The following is a 23,551-nucleotide window of genomic DNA, read 5'->3' as shown; positions in this document are numbered from 1 at the left end:
CAGAAGTGACGGATTTCCTTGAAATATTTATTTAAAATAACAAACACAGGCTGTTAGCAATAAATAGCTAATGCTATCCAGTCACATGCAAAGTGTTAAGGCAGTGCAAAGAATAATATCACATTAATAATATCACAATAAATAAATACATTTATATAAATATATAACTGGAGATACTTATAATTTCAAACTGTTATTACTATGGGCCACACTTTGGGAATCACTGATCTAGCCTGTATATCAATGACTTATTGATATTAAACAGCTTTGGGATATGACTTATCCCAAAGCTGTTTATTATTTGTCTTATATTTTCATGTTGGAGTAATTTACATTACACATATAGTCAATGGCTCAGGTGTCGTCTTCACTTGACGTGATTTTCCAGGGTTTTTTTTTTTGCTCTCTACAAAATTAATCTCAGCACTATATGAGCACTATATTGCTATGAATCATTAGAAAAACAAACATTTCACTTATTTACTTTATAAAAATGCATCTCCAGGTGTTACTAACACTAAACACTAAAAGCAGATTTCTGTGTAGTCATTTAACTGATTTTTATTCTTTTATTTTTTACTTCATGTGATTTTTCTTTTTAAATAGTTTAATTTACATAAAATAAAACTTCAGCTGACTAAATGTCCAATCAGCTGATGACCATACACTTCCCATCATGCACTGCATTAAGGCAATGATACCACAGAGATCCCTCGATTTCACTGAAGTTTGATTTTGATGGACGTGTTTATCGCCTCGGTCACAACACGAGAGCAGAGGACGTCTCGCTGCCTTCAGCTGCAGGACAAAACACATAAAAGAGGGAGTTTTCCTCTGACCTTTGACCTCCAGGGTCAATTGTCTTGTTCTGAGTCAATTAAAGTGTCACTCAGAGACACACGGAGAGCTGTGTTTTCATCACTTCAGAGGACATCACACTGGCTTTTATTCACTTCCTGGAGACTCACCTTACAGTAAAATGTAATGACTGAAGTTCAGAACCCGAGTATGTGCGAACACACTTCAGTATGTGAGTGACGCACAAAGCAGTGAGGTCCACTGTCACGTTTCACAGTTGGACCTGAAGCTCTTTGTTCGTGGTCACACAGAATACCGTGAAATTAGCGTCAAAGGTGTTCTTACGCCAGAAAAAAAGGAACTTTGGGGGAATTTTTCAGTTCTTTTTATGGATTTCAGGAAACTAAACCTAAACATATGACAACAAATCACAAAAATACACACAAGCTAGTTTTTATACAATCTGAGAACAAATCAGGAGCGTTTATGCAGCAGCATATAGATGCGCCATGTTGACAGGAAGTTGTAATAAACTCACAGTTGTTACTGTGACTTCACATCATACACATTCAGGTAGATCAGCAGGTGGCCGCCACCCCGAAGCCCCTCAATAGAAACAGTTTTAGACTCATTTTTAATTTTTCTCTTCCTTCTCATCAAAAAATAAAAACAGAGGCACGAAACAGCTAAAAGTAGCCACAAATAGTCTTCAGAGTTTAAATAGTGTCTCATTCCTTCATTTAATTAGTTTTGTGTCCTCGTTTATGTCACTATATAAACAGAAAGAGACAAAAATAATTAGAAAGATGCACATAACGGCTCCACGGGCCTCTTTAGCCTCATTTTCTGTCTTATTTAATTGTTTTTTCTTTTTGTTTGCTTCAAAAATTAAAAATAATCACTAAGATGCGCAAACTGTCTCTTAATCCGCCCACACATACCGGGGTCAACTGTTTGTCACATTTACACGATAAATAAATTTCTTTAAGCACATTTCCCTCTCACTAAACGAACATTAGAAGATAACCAGATGATGATTTTTAATTAGACAGCTCATATTAATCATCTCTGCTATGACCTCATCACTCTCATCATCATCCTTCTCTTAATCATCCTCTTCATCACTGTCAGTCATTATCATCATCACCTTTAACATTCCTCCTCCTCCTCCTCCTCACCGTCATCCTCTCCATCAACAAAATGGCTGTCAGGGCGGCTGCCTGTGCGCATGCTCGGCGCACACCTCTGGCAGAGAGGGCAGGTATCAGTGCCGAGGCTCCTGACTGACTGACACTCCCGGCTCGACTCACACATCAGCGCGCGGCGGCACGAGGCAGGAGGACACGCGGCCGAGGATCACCCGGAGCCTCTGAGCATTATTACCCCGACAGCGGAGCCCACCCCGGGCACAGGTGAGAGGAAACTTCGGCCCCTTCCCGGTGCGAAGTGTCCGGATTTGCGCTTTTACGCACAGCGGAGAGTCACCATGGGGGGAGTGGGAGTGTGAGCTCCCCGCGTCCGCGGACCTGGACTGACTGGACGGCGGGTCATTGAAGAGTTGAGCGTTCGGTCTGCAGCGGTGCTCACGATGTTCCAGCACGGCGGAAACAAGAAGTGCTTCACCATCGAGTCTCTGGTCGGGAAGGACGGAAGCAGCCACGGCGGCGGCTCCGGGGAGGAGCCCATCCGGCCCACGGCGCTGCGCTTCCCGGACTCCCTGCACCCGGCCGCTGCCGCCGGAGTGTTCGGCTCCTGCTTCCAGGGGAGCAACGGCAGGACTTTGTTCCCGGACATGGTGCTGCAGGAGCCCGGCACACACGCACAGGGCCCCGGCGGGCTGCCGCTGCACCCGCTGCAGATCCCCCCGCAGAGCTTCTTCAGCCCGCAGCACCGGGACGCGCTCAGCTTCTACCCGTGGGTGCTGCGGAGCCGGTACCTGGGACACCGCTTCCAAGGTGAGTCGGGAGGAAGAAGGGTGGCAGGACCCTCGCACTTACTCCCGTGGTTTCTGTCGCGTTTTAAACAATTCCACGCTCTTTTTTGGGGTCACACTCGGTCTCTCCACACTCCGTGGGTCTTTTCTCCAACGTGAGCGCGTGCGCTGTCTTAAAATAAACGGGTTCAGTGAGCAGAGAGCGCACCAAACTCTGTCTTCCTCTTAGTTTGACATTTAATTGTTCTCTGGTATTATTATTATTATTATTATTATTATTATTATTATTATTATTATTATTATTAAACGGTAGCTTTGATTGGTTTAATTTCAGTTTGGGTTGAGAAAGAAATGCTCTGCACTCTGCAGATTCAGAGCTAAAAGGATTTTGTAGTAACAGACTGAGTCACTGTCAGAGTTCAGAATCACACACACAATAATCTGATGTCATTTGGATGTTTTCCAGACTCTAAAAACCAAAAAAGTATCGATGAACTTTCACTGTTTCCCCTCACACACACACACACACACACACACACACACACGCGCGCAGTCACTATAAATCAGAATCTGCTCCGGTCTAAGTATGAAACTCCCACCTGTAATATTAATAAACCATCTTATTATATAATAATCTGCGCCAATCTCGTCTTTCTGTCGGTTTTTCTGTTTTTTAACGATGTTGAATTTTTTGCTCCTCCAAACTGAAACTCCAAAGTTTTCTCTTTTTTTTTTCATTTTTTCCCGCAGACAAAAAGTGAGATCGACGCGCGCCGATTAAAGCGGCAACATGTCACCGTTTTATGCTCAGGTGATTTATGTGTTATTGATGAAGGTGATTATGGATCCAAATTTTCAACTTTTCTAAAAACAAAACAAATCAAAACAACAACAAAAAGAGATTAACCCCCCCCCCCCACACACAATTTTTCTTTGTGGACTAAATATTCAGTCTCGTTTAAAGAGTCATTTCGTTTTTCAGAGAACTTTTTTTTTTTTTTTAAGAAATTGATTACTGGGAGCTGCTCTTTGATTGGTGATCGGAAAAAGCGCAGCAGCTAAAATCAGGCCGCAGAAAATTTTAAAATATCAATAAAAAAAATCTGATCAGCTCAAGTAACAAAATGTTTTTCTATCCTAAACACGGACATTTATTTAACTAATTGATTCAGTGAAGCCATATAAATGGGTCAGGTGTCTGATAATAATAATAATAATAATAATAATAATAATAATAATAATAATAATATCAAGAAGATGGCTATAATAACAGGACAAAAATAAAACAATAATATTTTTTTAATTCAATTTTTGTCTTTATTTTTTATTTCAGTTAACCATAAAGCAAGAAACAAAACAAAAAATCTTATTTAATCATGCTACTCGATAAATAAAATAAATTAAAAAGAAAAGGAAAATAGTAAATAAAACAAGCATTTTGTATATTAGCTAAACATATGTAACATACACTAAACAAAGTATACCAAATTGATAAACTCAATTAGTGGCAGTCATAAAAAGTTGAATGAAATTAATCATTTAAAAAAAGCAAAATATTGTGTAAATGAATTTGTGTCACTATTTAAAAAAATACATTTATTTGATCTTGTTATGTTTATAACATTAAATTTTTTTCATTAAAAGCAAAAAAGCAAATTTCTTCATGTTAGTTAACAGAAAACATACAAAAAAAGTAGAACTTTAAAGCCTGGAATAAAAGTGTGAAAACAAACAGGGGAAAAACAGTTGTTGAGAATCAGTTCAAATATGAAACAAAACAATTTTATTAAATAAAAGAAATTAAAATAATAGTTTTTTGGTTTTTTTTGGTGCAAAACAACCAAAAACACACGTGCATGTGAGCTCACAAACTCAAATAAATAAATAAATAAATAAATAAATAATCCTGACACTGAACAGGCGAGATTCACCTGACGGGCTGAACCTGAGCTGAGCTGCAGCTCATGTTTGGTTCACAGGTTTCACTGAAGTTTCAATAACGTTTTCGTCTCTCGGTTTAACTCTTAAATCCAGTTTCTCCGTGACATCACGTCTCAACGTTTTTATGAATCACTGCTGTTAAAATATATATATATAATTTATGAGAAAAAATTGAAACCATAAAGTAAACTCAGCTGCTTATAAAATAAAAACCTGAGTGTTAGCCCGCTTTATGATATCTACACATTTATTTATGCAGTTATCTATGTTAGGAATATTTGTAAGATTTCTGTGGCCTGTTTTTGTTTTTTCAGTCCCATTACAACAACTTTATTTACATTCACGACTGGATTCAGTCATCATTTTTAAAGAAGAGACTCAGAAATCTCTGTTTCAGCTTCAGTTTACAGCTGATTTATGAGAGGAAACATTTTATCCATACTATATATTTTTTTAAATTATACAATTAAATATCTACGTAATTGTGGGGACTTAAGGAAAAAATTAATTTGCTTTAAACCCTTTTGTAAATTTTCAACCAAAGGTAAACAAAAATAAATCTTTTCAGAGTTCAGTGATTAAAACAAGATAATCTGCTGCTTTTCTTTTATGACTGTTATTTTTAGTTTCAGTTGAATGAATATTTTTAGAGTTTTAAACATTCCAAGGAAGTTTTGGTAATTTGTTTAACCTTTTTTTTTGGCCAAGTTAATCAATTAATCACCAAAATGTAAATTCTATTTTTCCTCGGGATTTTCAGAATTCACTGCCCAAAGAGAGAAAATATTTTTTCTGATCCAGATGTGTCCTTCAGCTTAGTACATCTTCGGATTTGAAACAAAAATAAACACCCCAAACACTTCAAGTTCAAAAGGACCGCAGCTTTGGGATTCTTTTCAGCAGCGGATCGATATAATGAACATTTGTGGCAACACGTGTGTGTGTGTGAGAGAGAGAGTGTAAATAAAGTTAAACTGCAGAGTTACCTTTCCCTCAGGTGAACTGATTAACCTCCCCCTCGGCACACACACACACACACACGCGCTTCAGCTCAAACTTCCTTTTTTTTCCGTCCAAACAGATTTTTGATTTCTGGCTCATCACATTTCTGCATTTCACCAAAATCGAGCAGAAACGCTTTCATAAATTTATTTTTGGTTGTAGTTTGAAGCGTTGTTTTCCCGCTCCAGCCCGCCGTTTATCTACTCTTTGGGAGTTTGGATCTTTTTGCTGTAATCTTTAGTCCTGTTGAGTTCTGCTCTGGTTCTTTGTGACTCCTTGTGGCAGTTTTTGTATTTTTGTGTAGTTTAGAGTTTTTGTGGTTGTTTCCTCTGTTGCAGATCTTAAGTTGTTTTGAGTTTTTCGTTTTGCGTCCCTCTGCAATCGTGTTTTCGACTCTTTGCTTGACGTAACTTTACAATAAGATGAAACTAAGTCGAGGTGTTTGGAAAAACCCAAAAATCAAACGAGTCAGGTTATTTTTATTTTTTTACATTTCTTAATACTTCTGCTGATTGTCTGTGAGCGCCTGTGAACCATCAGTTTTTGGTTCTTCTATGATTCCTTTTGTTGTTTTTGCTCAGGCCTTCTGTTTGGTAACGGCAGCCAATCAGAAGAAGGTTGTATTAAAAGGGGGAGGAGCTAAAACTGCTTTTGTCAGACTGAGGATGAACTGAGAGGCCCAGGCTGAGATACTGGAGGATTATGGAAATGAGCAGTATGGATCGCCGTACTGCTCATTTTTTATTTATTTATTCTCAGAAAAGTGAAATCTGCGTTTAAAAGACCGTTAACCTTCAAACATAGCGGCGTGCCATGACCCACTTCCTGTTTATTACAGACTAAAACCTGAACTCTGGTGATGTTCAGCATCTGTTTGAGTGCAGATGTGCAGATGTGACGTACCCGTGACATGTTTCCTGCTTCCTGAAGCACTTTAATCATCATTAATCAGACATTTATATTCACACATCTAAAGGCTTAAAAAGACTTAACTGACAAAATAATCATCAGCCCACAAAAATACTTTGTTCTTTCAAGCTGAAATATGAAACTACTGGAGATGGATGCTCTGAATTTTTAATGAACTGTAATTTAAGTTCAGCCAGAAAATCGTCTATTAATTTTTTTCAGAAACTTCAGCTGATAATTGATTGTAATGATTCACGATCGATGGAGCTCACCAAGGAACATTAAAATTGATCTTAAAAACAAAGAGAAAATAAATTAAAATATCCAGTTTCAGATTTCTGCACCTTAAAGAGAAGTTGTTTTACATTTCTTTGTCACTGTAAGCTAAGTTTTAGCTCGAGGCTTCGTCTTGAGCTCCAGTTTGGATGTTTAGCTGCAGTCTCTTTAAGCTTTTCTACAAACCATGCAGGTGTCATTAAAGACGACCCTCACGGGCGTCTTCAGTTGTTCTTACTTCAGTTTGATGAGCAACAGTTCACCAGTTTCATCCTGTCTCTCAGCTCCAGAGAAACTTTTCATGTAAACCTGTTTGACTGAAATCATGAAAGTGAAAGTTTGAATAACAGACAGACCGGACCGGTCACATGACCTGCTTCTCTCCATCTCGGAGGTGAAAACCCTCCAGCGAGGCTGCAGGCGTTGGTTCTGCTGCGTGAAGCTGATGTTGATGGTGTTTTTGAGGGTGCGTTAGCTTCAGTCTCGCTGTGGGCGCGCTTCTTTATTTATGTGAAGCTAACGATTCAGCCTCCTCCAGATGTGCGATTCAGTGTCGGAGTTCAGGTTTCTGGCTGATTTTGTGTCTTTTCTTTTCGGAAGTGACCTAATTAAATGTTCTTCTTCACATCTGACAGAAATTTTAAACAGAACATGAATGTGTGCACAGTGTTTTCTACATTTTTAGAAGATTTTACAGTTTATTTGACGTCATAAACTCCTGGACTTCTCTAGTTCTCTATGAAATAATCGTGTTTAATATAATAATTTCACATTTCCTCGTTTATTTATCTGAACATTTATTGGAGCGTGCACATATCTTTCTCCAGTCAGGGTTAGTGCAATGAAAGTAAAGCTACAACTAGGTGATAAAAATATTTCAGGTAACAGGTTAAAAAATAAAAGTAACATAACTGCATTCTATGCTTAAATAAAAAGCTAATAAATAAATAATAAAATGTAGGGTAATGTGTTCAGTTTTAGTCTTTGTGCGTAAACGGGTGAAGAGCTTTGCAAGGCTTTGCTTGTGCAAATCAAGGTAACACTGAAACTGATAAAAACTCAAACAAACAATTAAAACAAACAAACAAACCGCAGTGAGTCTGCAGGTGCTGACTTTGTCGTATTTTTGTGTTTTGCTGGTGTTTCTGGACTGTTTTCCAGCCTGCAGCTGCTCGTCTTTGTTCTACTCGCTCGCCTTCCCTCGGACTCTCACGTGTGACGGGGACAGCCCGACTGTAAATTGTGTGTGGTGTATGTGGTGGAGACGGCGGCGTTCGCCCTGATTCCACTGCAGAGTATGAAACTTCAGGTGGAGACGGGAAACAAAAGAAACAAGCAGAAGCTTTTAGTCTGGAATCTGAAACCACGTTTTTCTGAAAAAAACAAACAAACAAACCCAATGTGTTTTTACACGGGGACGTTAAATTTGAGCTCGAGTCGGTCACGCTTTACCTCTGCTGGCTGTTCCAGATGTTTATGGAGCTTAACTGTGAAAAAAAGGACTAAATGATGTTTTCTTGTGGCGCCTTTTCTGCTGGGCTTTTAACTTTTGATCTGGAGATTATAAATTATTCTCAAAGCTTAACATGATCTACTTTTTCCTGAATTTCCCATTTTTATCAGCTTTTTGTGCAGTACATTAGGAGGTTGTTTGTTTAATGAAGGACTCACAGTTAATTTTTTTCTCTTAATGGTCATAAAGGAAGAACAGCGTGTCCCTCGTGTGACGTAGATGCAGCTGAGAGACGTGAAACTGACCTGATGAAGACCGCGCGCTGAAACGCGTTGGTCAAATCTTTATACTGAAATGTCGCCGACGCCTAAACTTCTCTCTTTTCTCTCTGGACCTTTGAAGAGGATGAAGTTGTGTCATTTCTGTTTTCAGAAATGTTCGTGAAGTTCGGACATTTCGATGTCACGTTTTTATTTTATTTTATTTTTGAGTAAAATTCATAAACTGACTTTTATTATTTGTTAAAAATGTAAATTTAAAAATTTAAATCCTGCCAACTGATGTTCTTCTTCTTGTGTTTCAACCTTTCCAGTGCTCTCGCCACTGATTTTTCCCACCATGAAGCTGCCGCCTTGGAGGTTCGCGACCTTTGACCTGTCTGAAAATCTCACCGTTGTTACATTAAAACATCATTTGATACTCAACAGAACTATTTGCAAGGCGAGGCGGCCATGAGTCACGCCACCCGAGTCCGCGTTTGCATATGAATGTCGCTTTAGAGACGCTAAGGTGGGATAAAAGGCGTGAGAACGTGTCGGCAATTGTCCTCCTCGCCTCCACGAAGCCGCCACCGTTTTTGCGTAGCGCACATCGTCGGCGGGCAGAAGTCGGATTTGTTTTTATGTAAAATATTAAGAAAGATATTTCCGTGCGATTTTAATAAACGGTCAGAAAACGAGTCACACAAAGAGAAGCGGCGGCGACGCTCTCGCTCAGATTTCTTTCACCGCGCGCGTCTCATAAACAAATGAGCGTCTTGTTTTCAGCCTGTGATCGGTAAAACGATGATTCACCGCAGTAAAATCTGACCGCAGATCAGATTTAAGCGCGTGTTAGCAGGAAAATCAACTTCATCATCTTTGTTTCACGTAGCTAATTTACATTTCTGTGGCCGACGTCTGAAACTGAACTCGTTTCTGTTCGGCCAGTTTCTCAGATTTGCACAAAAGAAGATGTGACGCGGTCAAAAATGAGTCCCGGCCGTCGTCTGCAGACGTTTTGTTCAGAGGAAGAAAAATATTCATTCAAAGCTTTAAACTGATGCTTTTTCTAGAACTCAACCGTTCGCCTCACGTTCCTCATTGGTCAGCAGCACATTCGTCTCTTTGTTCAGTGTTTGAACTGGCGAACGTCTCCTGACGGTGATTGGAAATATGAACGTTTCACCACAAATCTATGCAATTCAGTTCAGTTTCCTTTATGCAGCGCCAAATCACAGCAACAGTCACCTCAAAGTCCAAAACAGACGGCGGAGAGTTTGTTTAAACTCTAGGTGGCGTCGTCCTCTTTGACCTACTGTTATCTGTCGTCACCTCTCCAGCGTTTGTTTGTAGACCTGAAGAAGCCTCTTGGATGTGAGCGGAAACGTCTTCAGACACTTAAAGAAGTCCAGTCGTTTTCTTTTCAGCCTCTCAAGTCTGCCATGACCTCTATGACTGAGAACCGACACGAGCGGCACGTTTTCACACCCACGTTAGAGTCACACAGAAATTTAGATTTTTTTACCTGTTTGGTGTTGCTAAGGAGAAATCTGATAACGGGAACGAACGCCTTTTAGGAACGTGGGTAAAATCCACCCTGACACTGGTGACCTGCTGGTGGTCTGACGGATGTTTGCAGGTTGAGTGAAGACAGGAAGTTTGCACTGAGTTTGCCTGACAGCTGGAAGGATCTGACGTAAAGACAAAGGCAGACAGTTTCAGCTCCCTGCTGTCACTTTTAGATGATTTTCCAGCATCTTTAAAAAAAAAAATCTTAGGTACTGTTTTTAAATTGCATTATGTAGAAAACGTGCTGACCTCGGTCCTTCATGTGTTGTAAAGTAAATATCTGATCCTGTGGCTCTATGAATGTCAAACATGCAAGTAATTCACATCAGGAAGATGAAGGAGAACCGAAACCTGCTGTTTCTAAAACAGTTGATCTGGATTTGGTGCATGGTGTCATACCTGGGTTTAATCTGTGTGAAAGCCTTCAGCTGGTTTTAAAGAAGAATCTGTATATCTGTATCTTTGTTTAGGAGAAACTAGAAATTAAAGTCTACAGACCTCCAAATATTTCAGGGACTCGACGCGTCCGTCGTTCTGTGCATCCCTGAGCTCCAGGCTCACAGCTGTGGCAGCAGACATTTACCCTCAAACATCCCGAAGACCGATCTCTGGGAGTTTTTCGAAAATCCAATTCTAAAATGTGAAAGATGTTTGAGGGTTTTTTTTTTATTTATTTTTTTTATCTCTGACCAAGAGGCCAACATCCAAAACATTTTTTTTCATTTTTAAAGCTTTAATAGAAAAAGTCATCACATATGTTCACGAAACTTGACTACTTGTTCTCTCAACACCGTCATTTAGGACCAAAGTAACCTGAAAGTTGGCAGTTCTGACCCAGATGTGGCCCACATCTGTAGTTTTCTTTAGGTCCTCCTTAAACGAGCACGGCAGGTGTGCGGTGACTTGCTGATGCCCAGACGTGTCCGTCGCCTGTGTTTTAATGTTTGTTTCCCCTCGTTTTCAAATTCCTGCCTTACATTATCTAATCTCGCATTTTTTTTTGGGCTCCAGATTTTGTTGCTTTGCATTTCCGTGAAGCACTTTGTGACGTTTGTCTGCTTCTCCCGGCTGTTTTCGACTAAAGCAGTGAAATAATTTCCCAGTTTAAATCCTACCACATGTTCACTTTTCATTTCCTGGTTTATAGACTTCTGTATAAACTTATAAACAATATCCAGACCTCTGACATTTACCTGGGCACAAATTAAAGCGAAAACGGAAGCGATATTCCGATTTCTGTTCTGGAAAATCATCCAAATGAGTAGGGCTGGGCGATATGACCCAAAATTCATATCTCGATATTTTTTAGCTGAATGGCGATATAAGATATATATCTCAATATTTTTTTTATAAAGCTATAAGGTAAGAACAAAAGAGTTCTTATTTAAAGCTGTGTCCCAGATGTCACATGGGCACTTTTATTAACATACAGCGCAGATGTACATGAAAAAAACTACTCAAAAATAAATTATGAGCATTTATTAAATAATATTGCTCCATAAATAAAAGAAAACTATGTTGTTTTTGTGCATAACAAAGAGCTCACAATTGTGCAGTCAAAATGTAAACTAAAAGACGCTGAGCTTAATAACAAAGACAGATTTCACAGCTGCTCTCTTTCCAAGTTCGTGACTGAGAGCCTGGAGTTTGAAATCCGCTTCATAACCGTGTGTCTTACAGGTGCCATTTGGGTCCTTATACACACACAATACGGTAATATTACGTTGAAGCACAGTACGTATCACTCCGCGAGGCTCCTCGGTAGCCGTAATGCTCCGACAATCCATCAAGCGGTGCAGCTCCGTAGCTTAGCAAACGCATACTAAAACATTTTTGACAGATTGCTGAGCGTGGTGTACCACATTAAATCGGTTCGCGGTCATCAAGCACAACCAGAATTCATACATAAGGCGCGCTGTCGGTTTTTGAGAAAATGAAAGGATTTCAGGCCGTGTATGGCGTTAGCGTGGTTAGCTCGTTAGCGTGGTTAGCTCGTTAGCGCGGTTAGCTCGTTAGCACGTTGACGCCGTCCAGCCCCACGCACGGGGCGATGCGCAGCAACTCGTTAACGGAGATTTGCCGTGTCCATCTTGTCGCTTCCTGCAGGTGAAGTGATGGGGGAGGAGGGGGAGTTGTGTTCAGTGAAGGAGAGGCGAGGCCGAGTAACGTTGGGTAAAGACAAAAGTGGACAAAAGAGAGGCAAACTTGTGGCTCCACAACTATAATTATAACGTAACATAGACTATATCGATATAAAAGATATTGTCACATCTTATATCTCGTATAAAAATATGTCGATATTTTTAAAAAACTCGATATATCGCCCAGCCCTACAAATGAGTGGCGATTTCAGCAGATAAAGCTTCATTTGTATATTTAAAATTAACATTTCAGAAAACATGAAACACAAAACGTCATTCGCGGGATTCAACTGGGAAAGTTTGAAGGTGCAGGCTGTGGTCAAGCTGCACATCCAGATGCAAATGTCAAACAGACGAGGTGTTTGTTCAGATTAGCCAGAGCAAAAACACACACACACACACACACACACACACACAAACAACGTGCTATAACAATGATGAGCTGTGCTGCTGCACATTCCTGTCTCTGTGAGGATCAGTGTGCGATTGCTACCCAGAAAAAAAATCCCACATTAGACTTTACTTTTTCAGGAGTAATTGATCACTTTGCCTGCTTACTACTTGTAAAAAGTAATTCAAGCCACTTACTCCAAAATGTCACCAATGTAGTTATCATCTATTAATGCAGCACTACACTTTTCATGTCATGAAATAAAATGAAGATCTGAGAGCTGAATTTGGTGAAAAAGAGTCAACATAAAAATGTTGGTGAATCACTCAGTAGCCTGAAATGATTCCCACTGCTCTCCAGATGAGTTAGTAATTTCACAGCCTGCCGTGCCCTGGATTTTGCCTTTAAGGCCACAAACAGTCCAGCTATGAGCCTGCAGGCTCCGCTTGGGGTGTTTTAATCAGAAAATAAAAAGTTTGTGAGTGTTTGTGTGTATTCAGACTTCCAGTCTGAGCAGCTTTGCATGATTCACGATTCAAAATAATCCTTCTTTATGTCACACTGAACCGTGACCAAGCTTCTCCGTTCATCCTGCCTGGAATGAGCTCCTCCTCCTTACACCAGCTTTCCTCCGATTGGCTCTCCCTTCAGGGGGATATGCCCCCCCCCCAATGACATCACAAGTATCCAAGATTAGAAAAAACGGACAAACTGAGTGGTCGGAGCAGCAGGGATCACTGAACATACACTAAACTCATTTTTACAAACTAACTCAGATTTCTGTGTGTGTGTTCAGGTGAGGACAGCAGTCCGGAGAACCTGCTGCTTCACGGTCCATTCTCCAGGAAACCCAAACGGATCCGGACGGCGTTCTCGCCCTCGCAGCTGCTCCGCCTTGAGCGAGCCTTTGAGAAAAATCACTATGTGGTCGGAGCGGAGAGGAAGCAGCTGGCCAGCGGGCTGTGCCTGACCGAGACGCAGGTAGGCATCATGGGAAACCGAGCAGGAGGAGCAAGGCATGATGGGAGGAGAAGGTGGATTTAGCAGAGAAAATGATGATTTCACAGTTTAGCAGAGAATAAAAAACACTTCTGAAAACCGCAGGGTGAATTTAAATGAGATGAATGGATGAAAATGTAAAAAAGCGTAAAAACATGAAAACGCAAATGAATACATGAATCAAAAGCAAATTATTAAAAAAAAAAGAATCTATTGGACTCTAATTTTAATGAAAAGTGATCAATGAATGGATGAATAAACAACGAAACACTTACATGAGACATAGGTTTCTTCAAAATTAAAACATTTTTGGAAAATATGAATGAATGAAAGTTAAGATTAAATCTTCCACCTGAAATATTAGTGAATGGATGATTAATAGAGTCTACAGTGGAACCCCCCCCGAGTGAATGAATGAATGCATCATTTATAAAAAAATTAATGAACTCAATAAAATAAAAACATAGTGAAAATGCTGAAAACACATGAATGAATGAATAATAATGATAATAAACTTTATTTATAAAGCACACTAAAAACCAAGGGTATACCAAGGTGCTTGACAAAAAATAAAAAATAAAAAAATAAAATAGGAAAAAACAGATGGGAGGGAAAAGAGAAAGGACCTGGCACGTATCAATTATAAAACCTTGACAATCATAATACATAAAAGTAGTTAACAAAGCGTAACGGATAAAAATGTATCAACGCACACCAAATATTAACTTGGTGGAAAAGCAAGATTAAATAAATAAGTCTTCAACCGTGATTTAAACAAAGGCATAGAGTCAGACGCCCGGATACCAACAGGAAGATTGTTCCATAAGACTGGGGCAGCTACAGCAAACGCACGGTCGCCATGAGACTTCAGCCGAGAACGAGGTTGCTCCAGAAGAAGTTGGGTAGCAGATCTAAGTGCTCTGACAGGAGTGTGTAACCTAAGAAGCTCATTGAGGTAGCTCGGTGCCAAATTATTGATAATTTTGTATGTGAAAAGTAGTGTTTTAAATTGAATACGGTATTTAACTGGCAGCCAGTGCAAGCCAGCAAGAACAGGAGTAATGGAAGAAAATTTCCTGCTACCTGTCAAAAGGCGTGCCGCCGCATTCTGGACAGTCTGCAATCTAAGGAGAAGGGAGGAGGAAAGGCCAATGTAAAGAGAGTTGCAGTAGTCCAACCTGGAAGTCACAAATACGTGAATACGTTTTTTCAGGTCATTATGCGGAATATAGCGCTTAGCCTTAGAAATGAGGCGCAGCTGATTAAAACTAGACCTCACTACGGCAGACACTTGCTTGTCAAATTTAAACGAGCTATCCAGTAATATGCCCAAATTACTGTCATAATCAGAAGGGGAGCTAGCAAAAGGCACCAGAGCAGCACACAATTGGTCACGGGGGATTTTACTATCGAACAACATGATCTCCGTTTTCTTTTCGTTCAGGACAAGAGAATTACTCTTGAACCAATCTTTAACCTCACGCATGCATTCACGAAAATAGTGAATAGACATAGCAAGATCGTCAGTAATCTCAAAATAAATCTGTGTATCATCAGCATAGCAATGAAAGGCAATATTATACTTCTCAAAAATTGCTCCAAGAGGGAGCAGATATAGTGAGAAGAGAATGGGGCCTAATACAAATCCTTGAGGCACACCACAGCGTACAGGTACCAAGGAAGATGAGAAGTTCCCCAGATTAACCAAGAATGACCTGTCAGCGAGACAAGATTTAAACCAGTTAAGGGCAGTGCCTCTTATACCCACAGTATGCTCAAGTCTTAGTAGAAGAATGTTATGGTCCACCATATCAAAAGCAGAGGAAAGGTCCAATAAAACCAGGACCACAGAGCATCCAGAATCAGTGCTTAAAAGGAGGTCATTGAGTGAATGAATGAATAAAAGGCAAAAAGCAAAAACTCTACAGACACAACAAAACTGAATGAATGAATATAAAATAAATTTTCTTTTTTTACTACTCTGTCTATGAACGGATGACCTAAAACAGAGAAATGTCTTTTAGATGAAAGCATGAATGCATCAATTAAATAAAGTAATTACTGCTGTTTTTGAAAATCCACATATAAATGAATGAATGACGAGTTCGAGAATCCATCCTTTGTACGGATGAATAAATTAATGAACTTTTTAATGAATCACACAAATTTTGGCATGTTTTGCCATGTAAACAAACCACAATGATTTCTTTTAGGACAAATGAGTGAATTCATGAATAAATTGTTGTCTGATGAATGTGTGACCCCAAACTGTACCAATACCCTTTAATGAATGAATGAAAAAAATCCAGGAAACAACGATAACAAAGCATATTTCTTTGTGAGTAAACAAGTGAAAAAAATAAAGGTTAATTAGCAAATATGTTATTTAATGTCCTTTGAATGGATGGATGAATGGATGAATGAATTACTTAATGGGGAAAAAATAAAGAATGTACTCAAATGGTACCAAAAAAATCTTCTTTGAATAAAAGAATGAAGAAAAACTTAAAAAAAGATTTTTTTGAAAGCTAAATGGAGAACAAAGGTTTCATTCAGAATGGATGGATGAGTGGATGAATGATGGATGGATGAATGGAAGAGTGGTGGATGGATGAATGGATGAGTGGGTGAATGGATGGATGAGTGGAAGGATGAATAGATGAGTGGAAGGATGAATGGATGAGTGGAAGGATGAATGGAAAAGTGGTGGATGGATGAGTGGGTGAATTAATGGATGAATGGATGGATGGATGAGTGGAAGGATGAATAGATGAGTGGAAGGATGAATGGATGAGTTGAAGGATGAATGGATGAGTGGAAGGATGAATGGATGGATCGGTGGATGGATGAGGATAAACTGCCCATAAAGAACAATATTTTAGGCAAAGACTGAATAAAAAAACAAAATACAGCGTGAGAATAAGAAGAGGTGAATGAGTGAATCTCTTAAACAAAAACACTCGCTGTGTGTGCTTGGGATTTGAACCTGTAACCCTACCTGTGTTGGTGCCTTGCTCGCCGGGCTCCTCGCCATCCGTCGCGACGATGCTCTGTCTGGCGTCAGGCTGCTGGCTGGGATCCAGCCCGGAGGAATGGCGGGGGGAGGAGTGAGTCGACGGTTAGTCAGCTCCCGCTGCCTTTTCTCAGGGCTGATCAACAGTGTTTGTCATCGGGTCGGCGTGGTGATATGCTCCCTGACGCCAGTGATTCACACACCTTTTTTTATGAGCTAATTTCACAGCAGAGGACAGGAAGACAGGCAGTGAGTGATCCATCAATCAGCTGGGAATCAGCCAGCACAATAAATCACAATAATCGCACATAAATCACAGCTCTTTGCAGTAACGATCGAGTCGCTCCTGCAGGACGTCTCAGGGCTTTCCTAAAACATCAGCTTCAATCAATAAACAGCCATCACTGCAAGGCCACTGGGGGGGCCCGATGAGGGGCTGCAGTAGGAGTATCGCTTACAGTGACAGCACCTCGAGGGCATGTTGGTCTAACACAGCGGTTTCAAACATCCGGCCCGTGGGCTACATCAGGCCCGTGGTGTAATTATATTCGGCCTGTCAGTATGCGGGAGCCAAATCTTCAGCCCTGCAGAGAATCCATGCAGGCGGGAGCGGGACTTTATTTTGAAAACGGAAAACCATGCAGCCAATCACATGCAGACAATAGTGGTACAGGCCAGGTACACAGAGAGGCGGGGAGTCTGATTTAAAAAAAAAAATCAGGAAAAAGTGAAGAGATGGATGAAAATGTAAAATGAGCAGCATCTGGCTGCATTTCAGTGATTTTGGAAAGCTGAGTGTAGAATTTATAAAATTAGGATCTGGATGAAGTCATACCTGTTTTTAGTTTCAGTTATTTCCCATCATGGAGGACAAAAGGTTTCAAACCTCATGTGTGTTCTCACTGCTAGTAGTGAATCCATATAAGCTTTTATGAAAACACTGAATAAAAAATGGCTTCCTTGAAAAAGATTAAATTTACATAAAATAAACTAAAGTGTGTTTGAATGGCAGAGATGCAGAAATGTGTGCATGTGGCCTGAATGTGCGCCTGAAGCCATTTATTATTATAATTTATAATACTTGTCTTGTTTGATCTGCTGCTCATTGCAAACAAGCACAAGGAGACATTGGACTTTTACATGTATTTTTACAGCTTTTCCTACTGATAAAAACCTCCCTCATGGCCATTCATACTACACAAAGTAATTAAGCAACAAACAATTAAGTTACAGAGAAGTTTGCTTTTCACTTTCTATGGTAGAAATTTCTGAAAACAAAAAATTGAACAGTGGACGATGAGCTACTTACTTTTTCCGTAATTTTGCTGACAAATTTCTTTCTTTGTTTTTATCGTGTAGAAACAGTTAAATAAAGGGGAGTTTCACTGGTCCACTGATCAAAGTGGGCTGTATGCTGCCCTCTATGTAAAACGAGTTTGACAGCCCTGCTCTAACATTTGCAGGATCCAGCCTCGGAGCAGTTTATTAGTCGATCTATGTGAGAGTGAGGACATCCTCCGTCTAGAGTTTAAAAAATGAACAATGTTTTATTCACTGAGGCTCCAAACCAACGACTGAGGTCATTAACTCATCAGGAAGGTGCTCACTGAGGTCACAGGTCATGGCAGACTTCTATATAACCTGAACATTTATCTAACAATTGGCCATGGTGGCCATCACAAAGAAAGCAGGGTTAAGGCACCTCTGCACCGGCTTCACTTTTCAGACCTGGACGGTGCTGTCTCTGGATCTAGATGTTCCAGCGGCATTTTTCAGTTCCTGCTGGTGAAGCTCGAGATATTCCCGGACTAGGTGGGATATATAATCTAGCCCAGCACCTCCAAAGACCTCCAAAAACATGATCTAAACAGCAGGAAGAGCTTGGTTATCCTGCTGTTCCGATCATGGAAGTGATATCGGACAGAGCTGGAAAAAGCTGACGTGCTGCTGGAGAAGCTGATTTGGGTAGTTAGTATCCAACACCTCATTCTTAGGAATGGAAGACAGATCGAGTGACTGGTTAAATGACAGCTTTGGTCCAGTCCCTCACTTTGGGGCTACAACTCTCTCCCGCACAGGTTAGTCATGTTTAACTGAGGCAGATTTGTTGTTTTCAGTCCTGAGGCTCTGAGAGGAGCCTGATAATCACTTTCCTTTGCTTCATCTGGAGACTAATGAGCTCCTGACTCTTCATTTAGTTTGAGAGTGACAAGTGTGACCTGTTGTGCAAGAACCCAGCAGGAAAATCAAGCCTCACATTTCTTCCTATCTTTAACTGCCTTCTCATTGAGAGCTCGAAGATCTGATATTATTAAAGTGTCACCCAAGGCCTTGGGGAACGATGTGTTTCTATCATGTCTATCTGGATCCTGCCATCCAGATTTATTGTCGATTCAGTCGGCAGATTGTGCAACGTGAGCTCGCGGCCAGCTCGACGAGTTTTAACAGTTCTGCGTGTCACAGCCGTGTTTTACCAGCGTAGAGGTTTTAAATCACTGCGAGGCTCGCACACGTGTATCATCAGCACTGACAGCAGCACAGGATTCCAAAGAGTTCTCGGGTATTTATTTAAGTAATACTTGTGTACTCGTCACATGTGCAGAATAAACACACCTTCACTTTGCTGTGCAGTACCTCAACGTCTTCAAGTCTTCTTGGGAATATGATCTTCCATCTTTAAATACTCTGCTGTTCTCTGTGCCATTTATGGACTTCCATCGTCATTTCAGCTCTGTCGGGTGTGACGAGCAACCCCACAGCATGATCATAACTCCACCGTGCAAGTTAAAAACTAAAACTAGATGTGAGAAAAGAAAACCATTAAAAAATGGACATTTGTGTGTTTGCAAAACATCTAGAAAATCAGTTTTGTGAAGATTTTCTGTGTGAAAAGAATCCAGTTCACAAACAGTTTCTAAAGGTTTAAGATGGTTGGACTGTTCAGTCTGATTCTTGCATAAGCCTCGAGGGAATAATAAACGGTACATATTTATTTCACTTTATACTGACAACTGAAGTCAGTTTAATTCAAACTAAATGTGATGGAGAGAAGAGCTCTTTAAATTCAGAAACCTAAAAGATCTTCTTCACACCAGCTGTGGGGTTTGTTCTGGTTGTTCATACATTTATGGACAAGAAATAAAATATGAATAATTTTAATAAAATCTAAAACAATAAAAGAGGCTCTTAAACGAGTCTAAGAGAGGGAAATTAGTTTTAGTCGAAATCTTTTCTCCCTGCACCACAGCTTGAATAATGTCTTTATTCAGGTGTGCTCAGCCCTACGTGTGTCTCTGTGTGCAGGTGAAGGTGTGGTTTCAGAACCGCAGGACGAAGCACAAGCGTCAGAAGTTGGAGGAAGAGTCTCCTGAAGCTCAGCAGAAGAGGAAGGGCAGCCAGCACGTGAGCCGCTGGAGAGCTGCGACGCAGCAGGCCAGCGGCGAGGACGTGGACGTCATCAGCGAGGACTAGAGCGCAGCGATCGCACCGTCATGAAGCTGTTGATACACAGAAACACACACATACACACACAAACACAGAAACTGCCCCAGGGTCAGGATAGCTTGAAGACACCTGCAGGACTTTAAGGTGTGTTCAGGCACCTCAGAAGGTACACAGCTTTTATTTTGAAAGGCACTCCAGTTCAGTTCTTTACATGAGGTGAAATATCAGCATCAGAACAATCAAATCTGCTTTTCAGATTGTTTACCAGGATGTAAAAAAGTTCACTTTTAATGCGATTTGAAGTCACATGAGTAAAATGAGCCAGATTTTTCATCCAGGTAAAATAAACCGGGCGGAAGCGCCAAAGCTTTCAGTCGGACGTTAAAACCAAACTGAAGCAGCTTCAGTTCACGTGGAACACAGTGCATCCTTATGTCCGAGAGCCCGGACAGTGAACGCACCATGAGGCCCTTCTCAGCCCTCCTCAGCCCTCAGTGTCTGAGGTGCAATGTTAATTATTCTTCATCTGACAGAATGACTGAGGACGATCCCCATGATCTCATTTTGGAAGTTCACTAAATGCTAACTCGCTCGCCCCGCTTCTTCCTGTAAATCACTGCGCTTTTCAAAATTTTAGAGACCCAATAATATTTAATCGCTGTGAAGGCTTTTTTTTTTTTACCACAACATTAGGGCAGTTTTTATCTGGACTTATGGCGCACACACACACACACACACACACACACACACACACTCAAACACAGAAACTGACAGCTTACCTTTCCAAGGACTCACGGACTTCCCTGGATGGCGCCCAGACATTTTTCCTTTTGGAGTTGAACTTTGATGTTTCTGAGAAGCAAAACTAAAAAAGTAGAAATGTGGTTTCAGCTGCTGACTGAACACTTGACGGTGCCAAACGAAGCCGCCGTCCTGAAATTAAAAAAAGAAAAAGAGACTAACGTGAGCGGAGACGCTGCCGGGATGAAGGCTTCTGAGTGTATGTCTACGACAGAAGGCAGCCGCTCGCTCGGGTGGAGGAAATCCACCAAGCTGAACAAGGGCAAAGCAGAGAGACGAGGTTCGTTCAGGAGGCAGACAGGAGGGGGTTTATGATGACGAGGGCAGGGATACCATGTTAAAGGGGTTTGTGTCAGTCTTTACATTCCAGACTTTAACTCGGGGCTGAGAGCCAAAAAAGGTCACACATTTACACCCAAAACGGGTCAGTCATTAAAAATCAGTTTCCAAAAACGAATTCCGCATGTTCTCATGGAAAAAACCTTTAAAATGAGAGTCTCAGAGGATTCTGGAAACACCCTCAGACGTAAATCTGGGTCATCAAAAGATGGCGTTTTTGGCTTCTTTGTACTCTGGGGATAAAAATAAGTAAGACACATTAAAATTTTTACATTTCATCATCACCCCTGGTTTTTATCTTTGTGATAACCCGAGACTGAGGAACAAACTTAGTCTGCAGAGAGGCGTTCAGGTGTCTGCAGATGAAGTTTAACACACGTGCCCAGCATCGGCAGACGGGGTGTAATCACAGACTGAGGCTAACGTCCTGCTGGACGAACCGTTGTCTCCTGTTTTTATAGTAACCCCCTGAAGGAAATCCTGAGCAGAGTTTAAACATTTGCAAATATTAAATATTTTTCTTATTGTCAACAAATCTGATCAGCTTGAGCTCCGAGTTTATTCTGAGCCTTTGACAACACGACACAAACACTCATTAACGAGTTGGAGGTCACGCACACTGATGGGTAACCTTTGTTTGATTGAATGAGTCTGAATTTGACTGGGTTTATCAAACCAATTCAAACATTTAGATATTACTCCACAAACTTTTCTTTCTGCTCTGTTGTGAAAAAAATGTAAACGTCAACTGAAGATTAAAATAAAATTGTTTCCTTGGTAGTTTTTAAATCTTTAGATTAAAAAATCTAAAAATTGTTATAAAAGCAAATTCCTCAGGCAGAAAAGGTAAATTCTTAGGGACTATTTTCAGCGGTGGATTAATCCAGATTTGTAAAAATGACTCAGAATCTTATTTTTGGGTGTTTAGTTACACAAAAAAATATTTATTCATGAACTTAACTGGTGTGAAATCTGTAAACAAGGTTTTATTCCTGCACTTTTAGGTCTTCATGTTGGGAAAAGTCAATTGAAAACATAAAATTTTAGGTATATAAGAATCTAAGATAATAACTGTGTGAAGACATATTTATTTCTTGTCTTCTTTTTTAATTAAAAAAAAGACAAGAAATAGTAAAATTATCAAAAGGACTATTTTCAGCGGTGCATTAATCCATTTCATTATGTTGACTAAGATCTAAAGTCTTCTCTGTTATAAGTCAAGTTATTAATCCCCCCCCCCCCAAAAAAAAAAACTAAACAACAACAACAAAAAAACAAAAACAAAGCAATGAAACTTGGAAATGAGTTTTATTTAAAAAACAAAAGCAGGAAGTAGTTATCCACCTAAAGCAGAAGAAAAGCAAAGCACTTGTTCAGGATTAATCTACATTTTGTGAGTTTTTGTGGCAGCAGGACTCAAACGAGGTCATAAACATGTTTGGTGGTGCGTGTTTGAAATATGTCAGGCTCATTTTAAAGAGATGTGGTGACAATGAGAAAAATAAAGTTTGATTCAAACTCCTGCAGGAACATTTTGGCAGCTTTCCAGAGCGGTGGCGCAGGAAGCAGCTGATCCCGGAGCAGTTTGTTTTGCTTTTCATTCTAATGGTAGTTTTTGTCTTTGTGGGGAAAAATGTAGGTATTTATGTAAAAAAGGGGAAAAAAAGAAGAAAAAAAGGATTTGAAAGTATTCTATGCATCTGACGTGTACATAATGATAATAATATTAATAACGTGTGGACTGTTTGTTTGTTCGTTTCTCTCACTGCATCAGTTCATCTGTTGGTTTCTTCTTCCTGGACAGATTTACCTCATCATCTCCTTATGTAGCAGCACTTCTTCTTCTTAGATCTATTTTTTCATCAGTTTAGGATCGAATGCACTAACTGTACAACTCATTTCCTCTGAAAAGGGGAAGGAAAAAAATGACAGAAGCTTTGTACTGCCTGTGTTCAGATTTGGAAAAAAAATATAAATAAAAATGAACTAAATTTAAAATGTTTTCTTCATGTGTTGACAGTTTGCTCAAATATTTATTAACATTTAAATAGATTTTAACAATCTGAAAAATGGGACCTTAAAAGCTGCTACAGCTCTGTTTAGTCTGTTGGTCACATGAGTGTCACCGAACTGAGAAGGAAAAAATTTATATTTAAATAAAGATATAAAATGGGAGTGACTGTATAGAAGTCTGGGTCCCCTGCACAGGTCAGGTTGTCACTGTATTCAATTTTTAGGTGGTTGCATAAGATGACATCATAATGTGTGATATAGATGAGAAC

At 40.0% G+C, this 23,551-nt stretch overlaps 1 protein-coding gene across 1 annotated transcript in view; it reads left to right on the top strand.

The window, feature by feature from the left end:
- The first annotated feature begins 596 nt into the window (after positions 1–596).
- Positions 597–23,551, top strand: part of emx3 (empty spiracles homeobox 3) — a 23,142-nt gene continuing 187 nt past the window's right edge. The window contains exons 1-3 of the mRNA XM_085133729.1: positions 597–2,753; positions 13,470–13,654; positions 19,989–23,551. The exon at positions 19,989–23,551 is cut by the window's right edge and continues 187 nt beyond it. Coding sequence (XP_084989855.1) covers positions 2,387–2,753; positions 13,470–13,654; positions 19,989–20,156 — 720 coding nt within the window. The 5' untranslated portion in view covers positions 597–2,386 and the 3' untranslated portion in view covers positions 20,157–23,551. The remainder of the gene's footprint in view (positions 2,754–13,469; positions 13,655–19,988) is intronic.

Source organism: Neolamprologus multifasciatus, chromosome 2, assembly GCF_963576455.1.
Source record: "Neolamprologus multifasciatus chromosome 2, fNeoMul1.2, whole genome shotgun sequence".
In the NCBI taxonomy this organism is placed as follows: Eukaryota; Metazoa; Chordata; class Actinopteri; order Cichliformes; family Cichlidae; genus Neolamprologus; species Neolamprologus multifasciatus.
Note: the sequence above shows the minus strand (reverse complement) of the source record. Positions and strands in the feature narration are given on the sequence as shown.